Here is a 24,691-nt window from a genome sequence, read left to right as displayed (position 1 = left end):
ATGTTTTGGTGTCTGACTGTGATATTTTTACCTGCAGTTCGTCTCTGTGACCACACGAAGAAAATAAACACAGTTTTTCCCTGCTGACGTCAGTATTTCTATCAGTTTAATATCTGCGTTTACGTACTGCAACATTACCCCACTGAAGAACACTAGTGTTGAAACACTGCAGTAAATGTGTCATAAAGACAGTATATTGTATTTGAGTTGTAGTTACTGACAATGACCAGTGGAGGGCAGTGAATGGTCCATTTCAACCTCATAAATATGAGGCTGTTGGTATCAGTGTTGTTGATGAGCCATCAGTACAATTATAACACAATATTAATATAAAATAATTTGATAATTTAAACACCCATGAAATAATGAGTAAAGCAACATCATGTAGTTTGTTCATTTATTCATTTGTTTAGTTTTAATAACACAAAGAAAGCTCCCTGACAAAATGGGAACATGTAAACAAAAAGACAGAACAACAACATGTAGGTCCTGGAATAATCGTAGCTTCCATCTTTAAAGGACTGAAGGGGAAGATGTTTACAAGGAAAGGAAAGAGCAGTTTATTAATCTTTTATCGGTGGAGTACCCTCCAGGTCATTGTGAAAATTAAATCCTGTTGAATTGTACTGTATTTCTTTTACTTGACAGCCAGTTATTAACTATACACAGACTTTGATCTAACTGTTGTGCTACATTAAAATATATTGCACTAAATTATAATGAATGTGGAATTTTATGATATTCTGGACTTTTCTTGCTGTATTTTCTCTTGCTGGATGTTTAATTTGAATTGAATACCCCTACCTCATCCTAAACTGTACACAAATTCACTGAGGAAGTAGGAAACAAGACTGTAAATCCAGGATAAAGAGGTTCAGTGAATGTGGTGTTGAAGGTGTGGAGGTGGATCAGAGTGTCAGAGGAGACTCTGTAGAAGGACAGAGTGCCAGCAGGACAGTCCACATACACTGCTACTCTGTTAGAGACAGAGGAGGAGGAGGTGGAGGAGGAGATGGATGTTTTTTTATTATTGTGCCAGACAAAATAACAACCATCATCTGAACAGCTCAGACTCCAGGACTGATCATTCTCTCCAAACACACAGTGTTCTCTGTCTCCTCTCCTGTTGATTGCTCTGTAACTTACTGATATGTTAACTCCTCCTCTACACTCAACCTCCCAGTAACAACGACCAGTCAGACCATCTCTGCACAGTAGCTGAGGCCAATAATCAAATCTGTCAGGATGATCAGGATATGGCTGACCTTCCACCACACGTGTCACCTTCCTGTTGTCTTCAGACAGTTTGAGGTTTGTGTGCACTGTGTTTGTGTCGATTTCGAGTTGACAGGAATCTGACGGCGAGAACAAACACATCCAGCTGCAGTTATTGATCTGTCATGTGTTCATTGACACTTTGATGATGACTCCTGACATTAGAGATGTCATGTGAGAGTTTGAACATGGTTGAATGTGTGCCGCTTTGTTTTCATGAATCACATTAAAAACACACTTACACTTCCTCAGACCCGGTCTCAACCATCGGACTCCAGCAGGCTCCACCCTGAAAGGAGGAGGGGGTTCAGACCAGCACAGTCTCTTTCAGCATGCACACATGGACATTACATTGCTCTCATACACATATTGTTAAGTTTTTATTTTAAATTTTTAAAGTGCATTATTTAGTTCATTTAAATCAAACTGAGGTTCATTTTCTCCTTTGGAACAGTCAAACATTTTGACACATTTAAAGAAAATGTGTCTAAAGTCCCTTCCTGTGGTTGTCATGTAAGTATCTTCAATCAGACCGTTATGTTTTTTTTTTTTTGCTTTTATTACTTTTAAAAAATATATATAACCTAGTCAAATAAGTTTAGATATTGCATAAGTAATCATAAGTAATCATTTCAACCTGACATTTTGGTATATTTTATTACTGATTAAATGAATCAAGAGGCCTCTCCCTACCTGAGAATTTCCAGTCTTAGCTGCTCTAATAGTTTTACTCCTGCCTCTTCTGGATGATTGTAAGTCAAGTCAAGCTCTCTCAGATGGGAGTTGTTGGCCTTCACAGCTGATACCAGAGAGGTACAACCATATTTTGTGATCAGGCATCCTGTCAGCCTGAAAAAACAACATGTGACAGATACTGTTAGAAAACAGCATGGCAGCTAAATACAAAGTGTATTCTTTATATGGCACTGTTAGGAGAAACAAAGTCGCTTTGATCTAAAATCGAACGCCACCAAGAGCCAGATCATTTGATGGTCACGAAAATGATCAATCTAAGGAGAACTGAATTCCAAGAAAACCCCAAAAATCTACTAAAAAAAAGCAACATGCTAGTCCATTTTGTTGAAATTTCACTGCAGTAACTCAAAATGGTACTCTGTAGTGTGCGTTTGAGAGCATGTCTGACAATATCAGGTTTTAGATATTTGTTCAGGGGGATCTCCTCCCAGATCTGGACAAGGGTGTCACTGAGCTCCTGGTCAGTTTGAGGTGTAACCTAGTGACGTCGGAGGACCAAAACATAATTTCCCAGAGGTGGTTTATTGGATTTAGACCATACACCAAGAGAACCTAGTGTAGTGTCTGACAGTGGGTCCAAGTGGGTTCATTCTGATACCCAGTGCAAGTCATGGTGTCTTGCTTGTAGAGGTCCTTGGATCCCTCAGTGAGATATCACTGACACACCACCAAAATGATCATGCTGAATGATGTTACATGCATAATGTTCTCTGTCATTTCTACAGACCCCTTTCATGTATTTTACACTTGCATAGGGAGAACTTGCCCAATCTACAAATACCAATCGGGCTTCTCATGCACACTTTGTAGGTTCCAATTTGTTAAGCTCATTTATAGCAAAGCAGCTGAAATTGATTAACAACCCCCTCTGCTACTTAACTGACCTGGATTCTGCTGTACTCGAGCAGTGAGTTGCTATGAGCCAGAGAACTGATCAGTATTAACTAGTTCATTTAGTAGGTCTGAAAGCAAATGGTACTTAGATAAAAGAGGTCAGTTTGATTTGGTGAGAAGGCAGTTTCCAGAATATTTAGGACACTTCTCAGTGTGCAAGGGACAAGCTACAAACCAGAACAGCTCTTCAGTCTCTCTTCCTATCCTCAAGAAGTACTGACTGAACTCAGGGGAATTGAATCCAGAGAACAATCCAACAGGAGTTGGTAAGAGTGGGTTCGGCTGGCTTAGAGTTGGTTCCAGTTGATTCAGAGTAGTCTAAACAGTTTAAGTACGGAGCTAATCTGTAGATAGGAGAAAAGTGTCTGCCAGAGGACTCCAGGAAACATGCCTGCCACTGAAAAACATTGGTTGATACCACTCATATTCACACTCACACAGGCAGGGTAGAGAAAAGTTAGAGCAATAAGGAAGAGAGAGAAAGAGAGGAGGGGGCTGTACCTGGAGGACAGGGTAACCATGAGAAGTTGTACATTTTAAAATCGCTGACCTGAGTGTTTCCAGTTTACAGTGTGGATTATCCAGTCCAGAAGACAATATGGTCATTCCAGAGTCCTTAAGGTCATTGTCACTCAGGTCCAGCTCTCTCAGAATAGAGTATGAAGCGCTGAGAACTGAGGACAGAATTTCACAGCTTCTCTTTGAGAGGTTACAGTTGCTCAATCTGATTGGAGAGTAATGAAAAAGAAAACAAACATAAACCGTCTTACCTGAATTCTTGAAAATACATAATCTATGGACATTATCATCCCTCTTGCATGCACATGTAAAAAACAAAATATGTGAATCTAAATATGCCATTGTAAAATCGAAATTATTATTTATGGAAGGGAAATTCAAACATTTGGCTGATAGGCACATAGATCTGACAAATATGATCTGACCTGAGTGTTTCCAGTTTACAGTATGGAATTTCCAATCCAGCCAACAGCAGCTTCAATCCTGAATCCTGCAGTTTATTGTTACCCATGTCTAGAGATCTCAGTCCACAGTCTTCTAATTTTAGAGAAGAGGATAGAGCTTCACAGCTTCTATGTGACAGATTGCAGCTACTGAGCCTGAAGAGACAACAATAATAAAATAGACCAAGTCATTGCAGTTCAATTCAGCTTTATTTATATAACAGCAAATCACAACAGCAATTGCTACTTTTATATTATAAGGCGAAGACCCTACAATAACACGGATAAAACAGAGAAAACCCCAACAATCATATGACTGTCTGATGCTTTCTCGTTAAAATGCTCATTTTAACGAGAGTGGTAAGGAAAAACTTCCTCTTTTCTATGTTTTTTTTTAAAAGGAAAAAATCCCTTTTAACAGGAAGAAACCTCAGGGAGAACCAGCTAGAGATTGATAATAACAAATTATTAAATGCAGAGTGGTGTATAAACACATGGTACGTGAAAAGGGTTGAAAGAAGGAGAAACACTCAGTGCATCATGGGAATCCCCTGCCAGCCTAGACCTATTGCAGTGTAACTAAGGGAGGACTCAGGGTCACGTGATCCAGCCCTAATTATATCCTTTGTCAAAAAGGAAAGTCTTAAACCTTAAACCTTAAACCAAACTGTTAGCTGGTTCCACAGAAGAGGGGCCTGAAATCTAAAGGCTCTGCCTCCCATTTTACTTTTAAACACTTTTTACACAAGTAAGCCTGCAGTCTGAGAGCAAAGAGCTCTAATGGGGTGATATGGTACTATTAAGAGATGGGCCTTAATTATACAAGACCTTGTATGTGATTATAAAGATTTTAAATTTGATTCTGGATTCACCAGAGAGCCAATGAAGAGACTCCAATATCGGAGAAACATGCTCTCTCTTTCTAGTCCCTGTTAGTACCCCTACTGCATTTTGGATCAACTGAAGGCTTTTCAGGGAATTTATAAGCAAACCTGATAATAACAAATACAATTTTGTGTTCTGTTAAAGACAGGCATGTGTTTAAAAATAATTGATGATTTCATGATAACTTACAGAGCGTTTTTGGAGGCTTTGACCACTGGCAGCAGCTGCAGAAGAGCCTCCTCTGAATCAGAGTATTTCTTCAGGTCAAACACATCCATATCTTTTTTGGATGACAGTAAGATGAAAACCAGAGCTGACCACTGAGCAGGAGACAGTTTATCAGTGGAGATACTTCCTGAACTCAGGGACTGTTTGATTTCCTCCACTAGAGAACGATCATTCAGTTCATTAAGACAGTGGAACAGGTTGATGCTTTTCTCTGTAGATAGATTCTCATTGAGTTTTTTCTTGATATATGTTTTCTGGTTGAACTGTGAACTACTTCTAAGCCGTGTAAGCAGGGATGCTAGTAGAGTCTGATTGGTCTGTGAACTTCTTTCGGTCGTTGTCAGCAGGCCTCGTAGGAGGGTCTGATTGGTCGGCATTGAAAGACCCAAAAGGAATCGGAGGAACAAGTCCAGGTGTCCATTTGGACTCTCTAAGGCCTTATCCACAGCACTCTGGTAGAAATGTGTTTTATCAGACCTACTGGAGATTGTTTGTGCTTCTTCCAGCAAATTGACATCAGAGTTGATGAAGGTCAGACTGACATGAAGAGCAGCCAGAAACTCCTGAACACTCAGATGGACAAAGCAGAACACCTTGTCCTGGTACAGCCCTCTCTCCTCTCTAAAGATCTGTGTGAACACTCCTGAGTACACTGAGGCTGCTCTGATATCGATGCCACACTCTGTCAGGTCTGATTCATAGAAGATCAGGTTTCCTTTCTGCAGCTGATGAAAAGCCAGTTTTCCCAGAGACTCAACCATCTTCCTGCTCTCTGGACTCCAGTGTGGATCTGTCTCAGCTCCTTCATCATACTTGACCTTCTTCACTTTGGCCTGAACCACCAGGAAGTGGATGTACATCTCAGTCAGGGTGTTGGGTAGCTTTCTCACCTCTGTGGTTCTCAACATTTCCTCCAGTACTGTAGCAGTGATCCAGCAGAAGACTGGGATGTGGCACATGATGTGGAGGCTTCGTGATGTCTTGATGTGAGAGATGATCCTGCTTCCCTGCTTCTCATCTCTGAATCTCTTCCTGAAGTACTCCTCCTTCTGTGGGTCAGTGAACCCTCTGATCTCTGTCACCATGTCAACACACTGAGGAGGGATCTGATTGGCTGCTGCAGGTCGTGTTGTTATCCAGAGATGAGCAGAGGGAAGCAGGTTCCCTCTGATGAGATTTGTGAGCAGGACATCCACTGATGTGGACACTGCAACATCAGTCAGAATCATATTGTTGTTGAAATCCAGAGGAAGTCGACACTCATCCAGACCATCAAGAATGAACATAACCTGGAAGTCTTCAAATCTGCAGATTCCTGAGTCTTTAGTTGTGGTTATAAAGTGATGAACAAGTTCCACCAAGCTGAATTTTTTATCTTTCAACACATTCAGCTCTCTGAAAGTGAATGGAAATATAAACTGGATGTCCTGGTTCGCTTTGTCTTCAGTCCAGTCCAGAATGATTTTCTGAGTTAAAATTGTTTTCCCAATGCCAGCCACTCCCTTTGTCAGCACTATTCTGTTTGTTTGATCTCTTCCACTTGAGGCATTAAAGAATTCTCCATGTTTGATTGTTCTTTCTGGTCTGTCTGGTTTCCTGGATGCTGTTTCAATCTGTCTAACCTCATGTTCATCATTGACCTCTGCGGTCCCTCCCTCTGTGATGTAGAGCTCTGTGTAGATCTGATTTAGACGGGTTGGGTTTCCTGCTTTAGTGATCCCCTCAAATACACACTGGAACTTCTTCTTCAGCAAAGTTTTAAGATCATGTGTACAAATTGGAGCAGACATTTCTGAAAACACATAAGAAATAACTTAAGTTATTGTACAGCAAAGAGGAAGTGATGAATATACTAGCCATCAAACACCTGGGTAGTAGACAGATGTGTCATTACTGAACTTATGCACAAGCTTCATTTGTGTCTTCAGCTTCCAGAATCCAACCTGCAACCTTTCACTTACTAAGTAAATGTATAAAACACTACACTAGGGAATTATTCTCTTGAACTATTAGAAAATTTCTAATTTTTCCAGCAGATAAGATCTTTAGAGAAATACTCTTACTGCTCTGCAGTTGGTCAGCCAGCTCTTCCTGCTTCATTGTCCTCAGGAAGTGTAGTGCGATCTTTAGGAAGGGTTCTCTGCTTCTCTGCTGTTCATTCACTCCAAACACGTTCTCATCCTTTTTCTGACGCTCAAATGGTTCCATGTAGTCTGGAACCAGAACTCTTTGGATCGTCTTCAGCTCATTCTTCACAAAAGTGATAATGTTTTCCTCCAGTAGCTGGAACAGAATACTCTATGATTCACCTGATCATACTGAAATCCCGGAGCCAAAAATTGGATCAATGTTAGACACACTGTCCTTACACTAGTCTAAAAGGTGCAGCATAGAGATCACTGTGAACAAAATAGAAAATAGCAAAAGTAGTTTTTGCACATGTACTGACCATAAATATTGAGTTAAGTTTTATGTGGTGATGCTGCTGGCCAGACTGATCAGTGGAAACCTTTGAGCTCTCCTTGTTCACCCTGTGGAGAAATCATGAAGACTTGGCTCATGTTATGGCTCTCCACAAAAAAAAACAGGAATAAATTAAAACTACAAGAAGCGATGAAACTGACTGTGCCCATTAGATTGTGTATAAGAAAACCAACTACATCTTATTTTGCTGTGTATTGTCTGGATCCAAAATTTTAAATTTCATATGTGATTTTATCAGTTAATATTGATTTCCCGGTGCCTGGAAGTAACATTAAGCATTAGCTGATATTGGCTTGTAGATGTCTCTGGAAACAGAATACCATCTTATATGTTAAATTTGGGATAGACTGGACAAAGTACATTTAAAATATGACAGTTTAATCTCCCCTGGCAAATGATCAAAGTTTGACAATCCGTTGTGGACGGATTCTTTGAAAACTCAAAAGCTTTACAATTTAGCATCACCAAAGCCTTTAGATTAGGCTTGTTTATTCATTCCAATTTTGAGGAGAAGTTTGATAAATACAAGACCAGAAAATGGCAAAAATTGAACCAAAACTTGCATCTTAGATTGAAAATGACTGACTTCCTGTTATGTTTAGAATAGCTGTGAATAGATTAACTAATTAAAATTAACTAATTAATCTCACAATTTTCTGTAATTAATTGCGATTAATCACAATTACTTGATCAATAGCCTGGCTGCAATTACACTTTTTCAACTTTATATTTAAGCTTGTAACTGACATTTATGCAATATAAAGAAGTAAATGGAGAATAAACACAAAGAATGTATGCTGCAATTCAAAGAGAATTTAAACAGTTTTCTTCTGTCTTTTAGCACAGTTTCTCTCCTGTGAAATACAACTTTTTAAAAAACCTATATAGTAATAGTATACACTAATATATAATATATATTATATATTATATATATATATATAATATATATAATATATATTAGTGCTCTCAAACAATCACAGTTTTTAATCAGATTTATCACAGGGTTACTGTGGATTAATTTTGATTAATCACAATTAAATCTCATTCATTTTTAATCTATATTAATTGCATTTCATTTTCCATGAGCAAAAAAAGCACCATCCCCAGCTAAGGTATGCTTCGCGTCAATGGGATATTTTAAGCTGGAAGTGCTTCGGTGAAAAGATAATTCCTTCCAGCACTATGTGCATAATACTTTATGTTGTTCGTCTCTTCCGTCTGGTTATTTTTTTAATACTCAAATTTCCCATCGAGAGGGCCAGTGTGTGTTTATCATCTTCCATATTGAGTTGATTGGTTCAGCTGCCCGTCACTACCAGATCAACTGCCCATTTGCACATGTACAAAGGTAACTCTACGCGGGCAAACTGTCTGAAATGCGTTGACAGAAAAATTACAGGGATTTTAAGGCATTCTACACTCCAGATGCGTTAATAGCATTAAATTTTTTTATCGCGTTAATCGTGATGACAGCTTAATCTGCGTTAATGCGTTAATTTTGACTGCACTAGTTTAGAGTATTGATCAAAAAGGGTTTTTTTTTCTTGAGCTATTACATCAGGCTATCAAATTTCATATATGCAGATGAAACAGTTTCGTAGATGCCTCATTGAGATTCTGTAGGTGGTGCTGTAAACCCAATTTAGCATCTCCACCATTAGGACCAACTATCACAAAAGCTTCATCATGACAGAGGTTTTAAGTTATGATTTTTTAAAGCTTTCTTAACTTCTTAACAAAAACTTCCTGTTTCATTAGGGAGTCATTATGCCACCAGAGCAATGAAAAGTTTTAACTTTCATCATTAATTTATTTAGACCACTATTGGGGTGGTTGTGATCAACTTGTGACAACCTCCCCTAAATATTCCTAGCACTCTAACTATCGATCAGTATTGGCCAGTGTTGGGGAGTAACGGAATACATGCACCGCCGCTACGTATTTAAAATACAAAATATGAGTAATTGTATTCTGTTACAGTTACCGTTACTTTGTTGAAATAAATGGATTACACGGCGGTCTTTTCCTGTTTCATATATTAGGCTATGCTCTCTCTATTTTTGGTAATTCCACCCTGGTGGAAACCTAAACAAAATGCGCATTAAGAGGCTCTAATGCCTGTGTCCCTATTTCGCGGCCCATGTTACCTCTACTTGCAGCCTGCATAGTGACGTGAAGAAATACTAAAAATACTACTAATAAACGGAGCACATGCAGTGTGACCTTTGCAATGTCAGTGCTTGGGCCTTGATGACACATAAGTATCCTGTTTATCTTGCTATCATGTCAAAATGTGAGGCTGCTTTGGGGCTTGATGTCTATTTCTTCTCTAGTTCTTGTGTTGACACTTTTAGAAGATGAACCAGGTAAGAAAATACACACTTTATGTATTTAAAAAAATGTGATAAGGACAGCTCACATTAAATCTGCCCACACAGAGACTTGAGCCAAAGGTCCATGAAGTGATGTGTGGAAATGAGCACTGAGTCATATCATTGTGGTAGTAAAGGTTTAGTTGTCCTGATGATGCCATTGAGAACCACCAACAGAGTCTAGAGCTGTTTGAAGACTTCATCTCAGTTTGGTTTATTGACAAATACCTCATACATCATAAAGCTTTCACATGCTTCCCATGCCATGTTTCTGGAAAAAAAAACCCTCACTCAAGACTTCATACTACATTTGATTATAGATACGTGAAAAGCTGATCTGGCATTAACCCTTTTTTTGAAAGTTTACTGAAAAAAATAAACATATATACAGATATAGATTACCTTTCCACAGCAGAGCATTGTCCTTTAAAATCAGCACCAATACTCTTTGACCAGTCACTCTTTAAGGACACACAGCTGGGTTCAGGTCCAGGTTGGTTCCTGTGAATAATGATGAAGAGTGATGTGAGCGCTGAGCTGTGACATGGAAAAAGTCATGGACAGTTAGAGATGGTTATCTCACCTCTGAGCTTTGGTCTGGCTCTCATGTTCCCCACACAGAGTGGTTTTAGAGGGAGGGACTCCCTCCTCTCTGTCCTCACACTGATCCATGCTGCTGAATTCACATCCACATCAGCTCACACACACTTTCTACCTTCACCTGCAGAGGAAACACTAATCATTCATGTGCACATCAACTGAAATTCTCCCTCTGCATTGTATGTTGTCCAAACACTGAGATGAACCAGAAAACCAGCAGTGTCAGCTGAATGCAGTCAGACAGCAGTGTGAGGCAGAGGAAGCTGCCATCAGCTGCTCTACTTCTACTATCAGTCCACTAGATGGCGCCATGAAGCACACGCGATGCTTTCACTGACACACAGATTCACTGTGACTGGAAGTTTTATTCAATTAATGTTCAGTTAAAAACAGAAACAAACAAACACATGACCTCAGATCTCTGCCTCAGATTCTCTTCTTAATAAGAAAAATGACTTTTCACTCACTAAAACTCAACTAACAAAAGAAAAGCAACCTGTTGTTTTAGTTTGTTTTGTGAACCTTTAATTTTTGTTTCCAGAGATATTTCATCAAAAGGAAACATACACCGAACATAGCTTGATGATGCACATTAACTATAGAGGGAAATAATCCTCATAGAGGTCACAAATTTGTATCATATGATTTACAAGCCTGAACTATTCAAAAATTCATACACAGATTTTTTTGTGATTTTAACACAACATGTCCATGCACACTGCAATTTCAACATTAGATACTGAAGGCTACATTAAGAACTGGACTCAGTACTGCTAATACACACACACACACACACACACACACACACACACACACACACACACACACACACACACACACACACAGACACATTTTTAAGGTTAACCTATCTGATATCTGATAATTTTGATAATATCTGATTATTTTCACTTTCAAAAAGATTCTCAAACCTATAATGTTAGCAAGGAAAACATTACAGGCTTCCGTTACCTTAACACAGAGCTTCACATGAAGAAAATCATCTGGGACACCAAGTTCAGGAACGTGAAGTGAAACTTTTAAAAGGAAGGAAATGCTTTCTGTAAAGTTCTAAATGAGCAACATCCGAAGCCCACTCACATGCCCTCTGTACTGGAATCAGAATCTGGAGATGAGGAGGATGACCCACTGACGTACTTTACCAACTATCCAGTTATTCAGCCAGTGCGATGGATTCACTCTTAAGGCTGTCCTAGTGTAAATGCCTGTACGATGCCTATAGGACATACCGGACACACTAGGAGAGCTGACAGGGTGGTAGAAGGGCATTTACCCAGCTGCAGGATTGGTACTTGGACCTTTGTGCAAAGAGGAACAGAAGTTACACTCTGAGATCCTTCAAAATGACCTCCAGCAGGCTGTTTATGTTTCTGACCAAACTGTTAAAAACAGAGTCCATGAGGGTAAAACGAGCACGAAAAATGTTATTACATAAGTGCCAATGAATATCTGTACCCATTACATTTTTCTTCAAGCATGTGAGTCTTGACATAAATATAATGTCATACCACTGTCTCTCCACCTCATATCAGTCCATCATCCAGCTTCCTGCCAGGCTCATGCTGACTGATTTTCATCATTTATATACCTGTCAGACAATTTTTCCACTCAATTTCAATGGTTTCTGTGTGTTTGTGTGTTTGTAGCAAAGAAACTTAACAGGCACAAAGGGTAGAGGCAGGGCTAGAATTAAACATGTCTTTATTAAAGTCAAAAACTAAAAATCAACCTTTAACTTTAAGTAATTACACAATGAAACACAATGTACACAGTGAAACACACAGCTCCAAACATAAACTACTTCATATGTCTGTGAAGGTTCTCAGTCATCCAGGTCATCGTAGTCAAAGGAGCTTGCAAAGAAAAGCGTCTGGACTTCTTTAAGTTACTTGAAGACGTTTCACCTCTCATCCGAGAGTCTTCAGTTCTAAGGTCAAATGCAACAACAACAACAACATAGTCATCCCCTATGTAGCCGGTGTATCAGAAAAACTCAGGAGAGTTTTCTCCAAGCATGACATCCCAGTGCATTTCAGACCCAGCAACACGGTCAGACAAAAACTGGTTCACCCGAAAGACAAAACGCCAAAACACAGACTTAACAATGTGGTGTATGCTGTACAGTGCAGCGAGGAATGCCCAGACCTCTACATTGGAGAGACCAAACAGCCACTTCACAAGCGCATGGCACAACACAGAAGAGCCACCTCCACAGGACAAGACTCAGCAGTCCATCTGCATCTTAAGGATAAAGGACACTCTTCCGAGGATGCCAATGTTCACATTTTGGACAGAGAGGACAGATGGGTTGAAAGAGGAGTGAAAGAAGCCATCTATGGCCACTGTGAGCGACCATCTTTAAACAGAGGTGGTGGTTTACGACACCAACTCTCTGCCATCTATAATCCAGTTTTGAGTTCCCTCCCCAGACGCCTTAACGCCCACTCACATCCTGGGCCATCTGACCTCAGGAATTCGCATGATAAGGTGGGGCCAGGTTTCACAATGAACTCACCCGAAACTCTGGCTGATTGGGACCCACACCCAGTGTCACACCTTGGCTCAGGCGATTAGAGGATCATCAGGGGGTCCTTTTGTCCCTCTGTGGGGGGATACTCCCACTAGGTTTAAATCTGGGACTCCCCACCATTTGACCTTAGAACTGAAGAAGCTTCTCGAATGAGAGGTGAAACGTCTTCAAGTAACTTAAAGAACTCCAGACGCTTTTCTTTATAAACTACTTCACTTCTTTACATATTTAGGTAGCTGATAACAATTTAATTTAACTCCCAGAAATGTTTAATATCTACTAATACAGACTTTAGCAGGATAATATTGTGACTTCAAGGAATCACTGTTAGTATCAGTATCAGTGCAATTACAAAAAGTAGAATGAAAAACAGTTCTGTCATCTGCGTTCATTAAACTGACTTCATGTAATTCATCTTCCCACTAACAGAGTGCAAGAAATGATCATCAATAAAGAGTTAAATGAGATGTTAGTTACATCAGACCTTTTCACATTTATCTGATTAATATTAGAAGTTATTGTTTCTTTCATTAGATTATTTTTAAAAGCAGTAATTTTCATAGAATGGCAGAGACATGAGTGATCATGAGTGCTGAATATCTTCAATTCAGATAGAATTGTTGAATGTCCGTTTATTTAGTCATGGAACATCCACACAGGCTGGTTGTCATTATTTGGGAGAAAATAAAAACAAAACCCAAAATGTCCTCTTATTGTGAAAATCTCCCTTAATTCCTGTCCTGCTTCAATAACAGTAATAATATGTGGAGAAGTTGAAAATGAATTTTTTTTAAAAAGAAATAGCAAACAACAACGACAACAACAACAACAATGAATGAGCTCAGGCTTGTCTAAGATGCAGAGGAGCTGGTTCTTGACTCAGATTCATAAAAAACGCTACATAATAATATTCACTGTGAAGGTTTGAGTGAAAAAAGGACAAAACAAAATCTGCTTCATGAAATAATCCCAGCTTCCATCTTAAAAGGACTAAAGACAAAGAAGTTGACAAAGAGTCATTGTTTAAAACTTAATTTATCCATGTGTCTGAAAACATGTTTCTGATTGATATACTACACCAATCAGATGAATATCCAGGTGTGCTAAACTTCACAAAGACTGACTGAGGAACCAGGAGACCAGAGTGTAAATCCAGGATAAAGAGGTTCAGTGAATGTGGTGTTGAAGGTGTGGAGGTGGATCAGAGTGTCAGAGGAGACTCTGTAGAAGGACAGAGTGCCAGCAGGACAGTCCACATACACTGCTACAGTGTTAGAGACGGAGGAGGAGGAGATGGACATTTCTTTTTTACTGTGACATACAGAACGAGGAGCATCATCAGAGAAGAGCAGACTCCAGGACTGGTCATTAACTCCAAAAACATATTCAAAATCATCTTGTATCCTTCCAGCTTTGTAAATCACTGCTACATTAACGGTTCCTCTACACTTGACCTCCCAGTAACAACGACCAGTCAGATCATTTCTACAGAGCAGCTGATGATAGAAGTAAAATCTGTCTGGATGATCAGGATATGATTGAACCTCCTCCACATGTGCCACCTTCCTGTTGTTGTCAGACAGTTTGAGGTTTGTGTGTACTGTGTTTGTGTCAATTGTGAGTTGACAGGAATCTGATGGAGAGAACAAACACAATCCAGCTGCAGTTATTGATCCATCATCTGTTCATTGATTGACACTTGGATAACTACTAACATCAGAGAAATGAATGACTGATGAAAATGTTTCAGTGTTTTTTGTGTTCATTAATCATATTAAAAAACACACTTACACTTCCTCAGACCTGGTCTCAACCATTGGACTCCAGCAGGCTCCACCCTGAAAGGAAGAGGGGGGTCAGACAAGCACAGTCTATGTGCATGCTGAACATGCATTTAGTGTGTGTATGAAGAATGTATGTTCATACACACAAGGACATTACATTGTTCTAATATGCATACTAGTCCCTGTTAGCTCACAGTAGAGGATTTCTGGACTGACTTAGCAAGAAAACAGTAAGACTGGAAGGTTCATCCAGGAGAATGAACTTCTGTTGGACTCCCTGGCTGCAGAGGGCTCTTGCAATCTGGACAACCCTATGCTTCCATATCTTGGTGCCCCAGCAAACACAGATCGGGAGTCAATTATGGTTACCTCCATTCACGAGGAGGATCAATTAACCAAGCTTGAACCCAGGCCAAAGTGAGCTGAAAACCATCAGCTATGTGTCTCACCAGTTAATGTCCTGGGTATTTCACCAATAGGTTGAGAAGCAAAGAGTCAACAAGATTTTGCCCATAGGAGGTGACAACTCTCCCCACTGGTGACTGATTTGGTCCCCCACATGTTGTCCATCGGAACGAGCTGCCCAATGGCTTGAGGTCTATTACAAATATCTCAAAACCCTTTTTAATCTCACAGGCTTACAATTAATACGTGTGTGTATCTAAACTACAGTTTAAAAGGTCATAGTTTTTTTTTTAATTCTATGGCAAGCACCTTAATTTAAAATTCATTTAAGTGTGAAATATAAATCAAACTCACATTGACATTTGTTGTTATTGCTAAACTTGACAAGTTTCAATGAATAGTCATAACACACACACGCATGAAACAGGAAATAAGTGAAGCACTTTCTGCTCTATTAGACATTCTTCCCCATACCTGAGAGCTTCCAGCCTCCACTGTGGATCATTCTGTAATGCTGAAAGCATCCTCGTGCCAGAGTCACCTGGATGATTGTAGCTTAGGTTCAGCTCTTTCAAACGGGAGGGATTGGAGCTCAGAGCTGAGGCCAGATAAGTACAGCCTTGCTCTGTGATCAGGCAGCCCGACAGACTATAGACACAAAACAACAATCTATCTGTGAATACTTCACTCAAGATTTGCTTTCATTGGTTTGCGTTTGTTTTTCACATACAATGTCATACATCCTTTCAATCTCCAATTCAATTTAGCTTGATTTAGAACATGACAATCCTCATAGATGACAACAGTTCTCAAGTAAGGCCTAACAATATTAGAAAGTTAACTCCAGCAACTGGATGAGCCCCAGAGAAAAGCTCTTGGTGATGGTGGGGAGAAGGAATTCTCTTTAACATGCCAGTGTCTCTGGGCCAGCTGTCCAATTTCAAACTACATACTTTGAAGCAGACCTTTAGAAATGCCGTTTCAAACAAGAGATATACAGGCATTGTACAAATAAAATCTATGTGGTACTTTGGACTGAAAGTAACTAACAATAATTTGTCCTAAAGTGTTATACTAAGGAACCTTCAGGTTTAGATACCTTTAACAAATCATATCTTAATATGCTTCTTTTGGCTGCTCTCTCAAGTGGTCACCACAGCAGATGAACCTACATATTTATTTTGGCAAAGATTTTTTTATAATGGAGTTCTAAATGAGTTTGCAGTTTATCCACTGATAAAACTCAGCTTTTAAATTGTTGTGGGTGAAAAAGTCTAAAGCCTGACCTGAGAGTTTCTAGTTTACAGTGTGGATTTTTCACTCCAACAGACAGCAGCTTCACTCCTGAATCCTTCAGGTCATTGTTGCTCAGGTCCAGCTCTCTCACACTGTTGGACTGGGAGCTGAAAACTAAAGACAGAGCTTCACAGCTTTTCTCTGAGAGCTGACAGTCATTCAGTCTGAAAAAAAAAAAATCTAATTAAATCACCTTTAATGTTGAATCTGCACAATTAAATGGAAAAACAAAACAATAAATACTGAGGACAAATGTGAAACACTTCAAATTTTCTTAGCAAAAACGAATGAAAACCAATGCGGAACTGGTAGATTTAATTGTACTAGGTTGACCAGTATCCAACTAGACAGGTCTGTAGTGCCATTTGTGACTTTCCAAATTTTAGTATGTATGATGTATGGAGGTAATCGTACACTGAAGTAGCTCAGACAAGCAACAATGCACCTATTCATTTAGTGATTCATTTAGGAGCTTTTGCAGAAGTGACGGTAGGAGCAATGTTTAGCAATCATTGTGTGAGCTGAATGAAAATGTTGTGCTGAAAGTTTGCTGTGTTTTAAATGTTTGGTAACTTAAAAATTAGTATAACAATCAGCATGTGCAGGAAGCACATGGGGCAGGACTGAAAGAAGATGAGTGGAGGAAGGATGATAGCAGACGACATGGCAAATAAGAGAGATAATGTGTAAGTAATTTTTCCAGGGAGACTACAGCCTATACACTCAAAGGATATTCAACTGTAACTGCAGCATAAACAGGGAAGGAGGGGATGAATGGACTTGAGAAAAATATAGCATGCCGGTGAAATTTATAGTTCTCACAAAATAGAAAACCTGTCAGATAAGAAGAAATAGAGGAAAAAGTGAAACAGCGATGCTGGAGGCAGTCATGAATCATTGAGTGAGATGTTACTCAGATCTCACATGGAATGACCAAAGGAGTATGATTCAGTTTGATGGCAGCTGCAAAGGATGTTCAGCCATGGGTGGGGCACTTCTGTATGGAGATGGAATGTTTCTTTGGTTCTTGCTTCCTCTGGAAGCTCCAGCTTACATCAAAGAAGTGAACGTTGCCTAACTGCACCTAAACTCTCAAAACAGTTTAAATTTCTGGTTTAACAGTTTTCTTTTTGTTTTCTATTTTCTCTCTCTCTCTCTCTCTCTCTCTCTCTCGCTCTGTGTGTGTGTGTGTGTGTGTGTGTGTGTGTTTATCACAATAGTATCAAATAAATGCTGAAACCTAACCTCTGCAGTGTTACGGTTTACTGTCGTAGAACAGTTAACAAATTAACTTTAATTATTTAACTTCTGAATACAAATTGTGCCAAAGATAGAAAGTGATGCCAACACCAGTGATGCACCAGTGAAAAAAATAAATCACTGACTCAAATTTATTTTAAAACTTAAGGTATGAACACACACTCACTTACATGACTTTTTTGGAGGCTTTGACCACAGGCAGCAGCCTCAGAAGAGCTTCCTCTGAAGCAGAGTATTTCTTCAGGTCAAAAACATCCAGATAATTTTCTGATGACAGTAAGATGAAGACTAGAGCTGACCACTGAGCAGGAGACAGTTCATCTGTAGAGAGACTTCCTGAACTCAGGGACTGCTGGATCTCAACCACTAGAGAACAATCATTCAGTTCATTCAAACAGTGAAACAGGTTGAGGCTTTTCTCTGTGGACAGGTTCTCATTGAGCTTCTTCTTGATGTACTGAACTGTTTCCTGATTGGTCTGTGAGCTACTTCCTGTCTGTGTCAGCAGGCCTCGTAGGAGAGTCTGATTTGTCTGAAGTGAAAGACCCAGGAGGAAACGAAGAAACAAGTCCAGGTGTCCATTTGGACTCTGTAAGGCCTTGTCTACAGCACACTGGTAGAAGACTTTTTGCTTGTGTTTAATTCCAAACAGTTTAAATGACCAAGATTTCTTTTCTTCCAGCAGATTTACTCCGGAGTTGATGAAGGTCAGATGGACATGAAGAGCAGCCAGAAACTCCTGAACACTCAGATGGACAAAGCAGAACACCTTGTCCTGGTACAGTCCTCTCTCCTCTTTAAAGATGTGTGTGAACACTCCTGAGTACACTGAGGCTGCACTGATATCGATGCCACACTCTGTCAGGTCTGATTCATAGAAGATCAGATTTCTTTTCTGTAGCTGATCAAAAGCCAGTTTTCCCAGAGCCTCAACTGTCCTGCTGTCTGGACTCCAGGGTGGATCTGTCTCCGATCCTTCATCCTTGACCTTCTTCAATTGGACTTGCACCATCATGAAGTGGATGTACAGCTCTGTGAGGCTTTTAGGCAGATCACTGCTCTCATTATTTATTGTAAGAGAATCCAGAACTGTAGCAGTGATCCAGCAGAAAACTGGGATGCGGCACATGATGTGGAGGTTTTCTGATAACAAGATGTGGGAAATTATAATACTGGCCTGCTCCTCATCTCTGAATCTCTTCCAGAAATATTCATCCTTCTGTCGGTCATTGAACCCCCTGATCTCTGTCACTATGTCAACAAACTGAGCAGGGATCTGATTGGCTGCTGCAGGTCGTGTGGTTATCCAGACATGGGCAGAGGGAAGTAAATGGCCCTTAACTAGGTTTATCAGCAGCAAATGAACTGAGGTGGCCTCTCTAGGGTCAGTCAGGATCTTGGTGTTGTTGAAGTCCAGAGGAAGTCGACACTCATCCAGACCATCAAAGATGAACACAACCTGGAAGTCTTCAAAGCTGCAGATTCCTGATTCTTTGGTTTCAGTAAAGAAGTGATGAACAAGTTCCACCAAGCTGAAAGTTTTCTCTTTCAAAAGATTCAGCTCTCTGAAAGTGAACAGAAATATGAACTGGATGTCCTGGTTGGCTTTGTCTTCAGCCCAGTCAAGAGTGTATTTTTGTGTTAAGACTGTTTTCCCAATGCCAGCCACTCCCTTTGTCAGCACTGTTCTGATTGGTTCTTCTCTTCCAGGTGAGCCTTTAAAGATCTTGTCTTGTCTGACTGTTTTTTCTTGCCTGTCTGATTTCCTGGATGCCATTTCAATCTGTCTGAGCTCATGTTCATCAGTGACCTCTGCAGTCCCTCCCTCTATGATGTACAGATCTGTGTATATCAGATTCAGAATGGTTGGGCTTTCTCCTTTGGTGCTCGCCTCAAACGCACACCGGAGCTCCCTCTTTAGTTTAGATTTGAGTTCTGACTCACACTTTAGAGGACCATCTGAATGACAAAACAACATTATAAGATTATTTGACAACTTGTAGTCAATTGTTGACCTTCCAAAACATTTCTTTAATTCACTGGGAATCTGTGAGTCAATTAAGAAAGTATTCAGATCTCTTGTTTTTATGCCGTAAATTCATTTTAAATGAATTAAAAAACATCGACACACAGAAACAGTGTCTCATCAGATCCAAGAACCCTTTTCCTCTCTGAAGTATTACTGCTGGTTAACAACCTGAAGCGTATCTGACTAAAAGGAGTTTAAAAGATTCATTGGTAGAAATTGTGAGGTGGCCCTTCCAGCAAGTTCTCTTTGAAAACAACAAGAGCTCTCATCGATCAGTGTATACATGTTTCCGTGTTAATGACAACTCCTCAGACAAACTATTGATATCCTACCTGTTGGTGAAGCCTCTTGAGTTGAACTGTCCATCTGTTTATATTCAGTAGGTTTCTCCATTCTTAATCTATAAAAAAAAGAGAGAAAACATGAAGCACATTAAGTACTGGAGATGTTTTGGCATAGTTACATATTTGAAAAAGCCTACACACAGCATATCAGCACAAAAAGCTAATACCAACTATCACTCACAGTGGTGGAGGGGTGATGGTGTGTGCTTGTTTTGGCCACCTTGAAGTCACTGAATCAAAGTCAAAGTCCAATTCTCAACCTGACCGAGAAGAGAGCTGTGCACAAACAAGTGTCCACAAACATCAATAAACTGAATAAACACTGTAAAGAAGAATTGGCAGAAAATACATAAAATATTTACTTTAAGTTATTACTGCTTAACGTTTTTCTATAAGTTGAAGCATAGGATGTAGTTTTTCACACACTGTGTCTGCATTTTGCCTTATATGACATAACATGTCATTTGATTTTTATCTCCAGTTGTTTTTATCTGGCAGATTTCATAACAAGGTTATTATTTTATTTCATGTGAAGAATAATGACCAACATTATGAAATAAATACCTATGTCATGCAGAATTACTGCATAAATACATGTCATACCAGAGTAATAAACACAATAGTATCATCAAAATACTATGCACACCAAGAAAAGAAGTCAAATTTAATATTTTAGAAATATGTCAACATCTGATTTCAACTTAGATAATCAAAGTATGATTATATTTAAAATATATTAATTTTAAGTATTATAATTAATTATCTTAAAATGGTTTGGATAATTTTAGACAGAGGTTAAAAATATCCACTTTTGGTTGGTCAAACCCAGTTTGGCTGTGTAACAAATGCACCACATGTTGCAACAACCGCTCCAAGTATTGGCACAAACTGTTAAAATTACTTCCTCTTGGAGGAGAGCCAACAGTATTTATTTCGAGTAAGAGGCCTGCATATTGAAACTATATCTGCAGGAGATAACAAATGATCATTTACAAAGCTCAACCTGTCCTCCATCTACCTTTTGCTCTGTGTTTCTACAACAGGCTGACTGATTCAGTCATCCATTCAGATCCAACACAGCTTAAGAATTATAGGCCTATCTCTAAACTCCCATTACTGTCAAAAATTCTGGACAAAGCAGTTGCTGATCAACTTACTGCTTTTTTAGAAAAACGTGACATTTATGACAAATTTCAGTCTGGTTTCCGTAAGTGTCACTCAACAGAAACCGCATTAATTAAGGTCTCTAGTGACATTATGATGTCGGCTGACCCCGGAGCATCCACAGTCATGGTTTTGCTGGACTTAACATTTGCCTTTGACACTGTTGACCATACCATCCTGATTAACAGGCTCCGGGACATAGTCACTGTCAGTGTGTCCGGTCTTGCGCTGGAGTGGTTTCAGTCATACCTTTCCAACAGATCTTTTAGTGTCTTTGCAAATCAGTTTATGTCACACTCTAAGGACCTGACATGAAGGGTCCCACAGGGTTCAGTTCTGGGACCAATTCTTTTTCTCCTGTACATGTTACTCCTAGGACTTATAATTAGGCAGTTCCCTAATTTGTCTTATCACTTTTATGCTGATGATATTCAGCTCTACTGTTCTTTTAAGCCGATGGAAGTCCATAAAATGTCCTTTTTTCATAAAATGTTTAGCTTCCATTAAACAGTATCTTGGAGAAAACTACTTGCAGTTGAACTCTAAGAAGTTAGAAACATTAATTATTGCCCCTGAAAGCCAGATAGCTATAATCAAAAAGCATCTTGGTTCTCTTGGATCATCTGTTCACCCGAGCCTCAGGTATCTCATGTTGTTTTTGATTCTGCCATGTCTCTAGAGCAACACTCTAGATTAATTAGTAACTGTATTTTTCAGCTATGAAATATTTCCAAACTGTGAACTTTTTTTTGTCTAAATCAGAGTTAGAAATGATTACCCATGCTTTTATTTCTTCTCACTTAGATTATTGTAAAAGTCTTTTTCTTTGTTTGAGCAAAAGAAATCTTGACCGTCTCCAGTTAGTCCAGAATGCTGCTGCAAGGCTTTTAACTAAGACACGAAAAAGAGAGCACATTACACCAGTGTTACGCTCATTACACTGGCTTCCAGTACATTTTAGAATTCATTTTAAAATCTTAGTCCTGACTTTTAAAGCTTTGAATCATGACGCTCCTGCCTATATTTCTGATCTTTTAGAACCTCACACTCCCTCTCGCAGCCTGAGATCATCTAATCAAAGGCTGTTGGTAGTTCCCTGAACATGTTTTAAAACCAGAGGTGATAGATCTTTTAGAGCGGTGGCCCTCAGGTTGTGGAATTCTCTCCCTCCATCTCTACGCTGCCTGGATTGTATTTATTCTTTTAAACATCATCTTAAGACTCACTTATTTAGACTAGCTTTTAATTAGATTTGCGCTGTATGTTTGATTGTACCGTATTATGTTTATCTGTTTTATATTATTGTGAAGCACTTTGTGTTTTTTATCCTGTGAAGAGTGCTCTATATAATCAATAAAGTAAAGTAAAGTAAAGTAAAGTAAAGTAAAGTAAAGTAAAGTCATCAGTAAGTGGATCTGCAGCAACAATGACTGAGTAACACTTCTGCTGCTCTGATTCTTGGATTGTACACACACACACACACACACACACACACACACACACACACACACACACACACACACACACACACACACTGAGTGAGGACACCACCTTGAGAAAGGGTAGGATGGGGAGCTCTAGAGTTTCATAATCAGATAACTCTGTTCTTGCAATAACTGAAAGTTACTGTGACGGTCTGTGGTTGTGCAACTTTGTGCTTTTACAAATGTTACGCAACTTAGTCTATTTTTTTCTGATCTGAGCTGGTGATCTGAAATAGATCAACAGCTTTAAAAGTTATGTAACACCATGTATTGTTTTATAACTTCTAAAGTTACAATAGTGTTTTAGGACAAACCTTAAACTTCATTTTCATTTTCAAATCCAGCTGTAACATAACATTGTACAAAAAGTAGCCCGTGAGATTCCCTTAACTCTCTTATTACCCAGCAACTAAGCATCTTTTCAAGTACAGGTATACCTACACTGACAAACAGCACAAAATAGATCCAGAATTGAATAAGTGAGCAAAGAACAGTCCCGATACATTAAAAAATAAGCAGGAGTAATCAAACATGCAGCAAATCAATCAATAGGATAATGAAGCGCAGGTGAAGACAATCAGACAGAGCAGACACAAAAGAAAGCAGTAAAACAAAGGTTTTCAGTAAAACATGAAATAACTAAAAGACAGGTAACACAGGATAATAACAGGAAAGGGACAAACATTCAGAAAAAAATTAAGAAGGTAAGAAAACAGAACAGAAGCATAAAAAAACAAGAACAATTATAAAACAGAGAAAATATGAAAACTGTGAAAAGTTGTAGAGTAGAAAAAAGGAACTATTCAAATAAAACAGAAGAATTTCAAGAGAGTAGAAATTCTCAGGTCTTTAGATCGAAGCTTAAAGGCAGTGACAACAAACAACAATGGACTCCTCACACATTGGTGAAAACTAAACACACACTGAAGTGGATGTAAATGTCAGTCGCCTTCAGCCCACATTCACAGGTCCAGCTCTGACTCCCTTAACATGAACTACAGAGCTGTTAATGAGAAAAACAAAACTGTCTTCATTACCGTCACATGGAGCTTCCCCCGGAGACCATCATCTGTAACACCGAGTTCTGGCAAGGGAGGGAGGCTAAACGTTATAATAAGGAAACACCCAAAGAGGCATTTTTGGGGGAAGTTTTGCAAAATCAGTCCATTTAAAATCTTGAAATCACTGTTTTGTTACTGAAGGTAGTTTAGTTTGAGTTGTTTTTGGCTGAGCTGTGCCCTGATGTGCAGGAAGCAGGATACACCACTCAAGATTTCGGTAAATCTTGGTTTATTTTCCACAAATCAACCAATCAATAAAAAAAAATAAAAAAATGTTAAAACCCACAGGAAACACAAAGAAGCAGAAAACACTGTAAATATAGATGATTTTTAGACTGTAATTCTGTTTTGTTTTCAAGTTTAATTGACTTGGAAAAAAGTCCAAATGTAACACACTTCATCTCTTCCAATTACAGGTATGTAGGAATATTTACAAGAATACCAAAGTTGAGAGTAACATGGGAACATTACTGTTATCCACCAAATCAATTCAACATCATAGGAAATAAATGAAAGTGTCTAAATATGTAAGGAAAGCCAGTAATGAATCTTAGAGTGTAGTTTTACAAGAACAGAGAGACCAACCATCAACTTCGAATCAGACACATTTACAATTAAAGAAGATGTTTGTTAAAATTATTTTCAATCACATGGTGGAGAGAGGCAGCACGGTGGCACGGTGGTTAGCACTGTTGCTGCACAGCAAGAAGGTCCTGAGTTCAATTCCACCATCAGGCCGGGGTCTTTCTGTGTGGAGTTTGCATGTTTCCCCCGTGTCTGTGTGGGTTCCCTCCGGGTACTCCGGCTTCCTCCCACCGTCCAAAGACATGCAGCTTGTGGGGATAGGTTAATTGGATAAT

The 24,691-nt window shown here is 39.2% G+C and overlaps 1 protein-coding gene across 1 annotated transcript; it reads right to left on the bottom strand.

The window, feature by feature from the left end:
* Window positions 1–441: 441 nt before the first annotated feature.
* LOC146547165 (uncharacterized) lies at window positions 442–23,856 on the bottom strand. Its single transcript, XM_085264986.1, has 19 exons — window positions 23,808–23,856; window positions 20,304–20,398; window positions 20,111–20,178; window positions 17,920–19,708; window positions 16,480–16,653; window positions 15,668–15,841; window positions 14,796–14,842; window positions 14,114–14,637; window positions 11,704–11,772; window positions 10,440–10,549; window positions 10,259–10,357; window positions 7,450–7,531; window positions 7,064–7,283; window positions 4,962–6,792; window positions 3,870–4,043; window positions 3,476–3,649; window positions 1,969–2,124; window positions 1,518–1,564; window positions 442–1,355 (listed from the first exon to the last, which is right to left on the bottom strand). Exons 3-19 carry the CDS (start codon window positions 20,169–20,171, stop codon window positions 811–813), a joined length of 6,276 nt encoding a protein of 2,091 aa, XP_085121112.1. The 5' UTR covers window positions 20,172–20,178; window positions 20,304–20,398; window positions 23,808–23,856; the 3' UTR covers window positions 442–810.
* Between the last annotated feature and the right edge of the window lie 835 nt (window positions 23,857–24,691).

Source organism: Mchenga conophoros, linkage group LG23 (genome assembly GCF_057382185.1).
Source record: "Mchenga conophoros isolate Kocher_MC1m ecotype Shallow Benthic linkage group LG23, M_conophoros_male_GT1.1, whole genome shotgun sequence".
Lineage (NCBI taxonomy): Eukaryota > Metazoa > Chordata > Actinopteri > Cichliformes > Cichlidae > Mchenga > Mchenga conophoros.
Note: the sequence above shows the minus strand (reverse complement) of the source record. Positions and strands in the feature narration are given on the sequence as shown.

Coding starts and splice junctions, on each gene's coding strand:
- LOC146547165 (XM_085264986.1), bottom strand. CDS start 20,171: ATGGAGAAACCTACTGAATATAAACAGATGGACAGTTCAACTCAAGAG. Junction 10,358..10,439: donor AGCCAGACCAAAGCTCAGAG/GTGAGATAACCA, acceptor CATTATTCACAG/GAACCAACCTGGACCTGAAC. Junction 1,356..1,517: donor GAGACCGGGTCTGAGGAAGT/GTAAGTGTGTTT, acceptor TCTCGCCGTCAG/ATTCCTGTCAACTCGAAATC.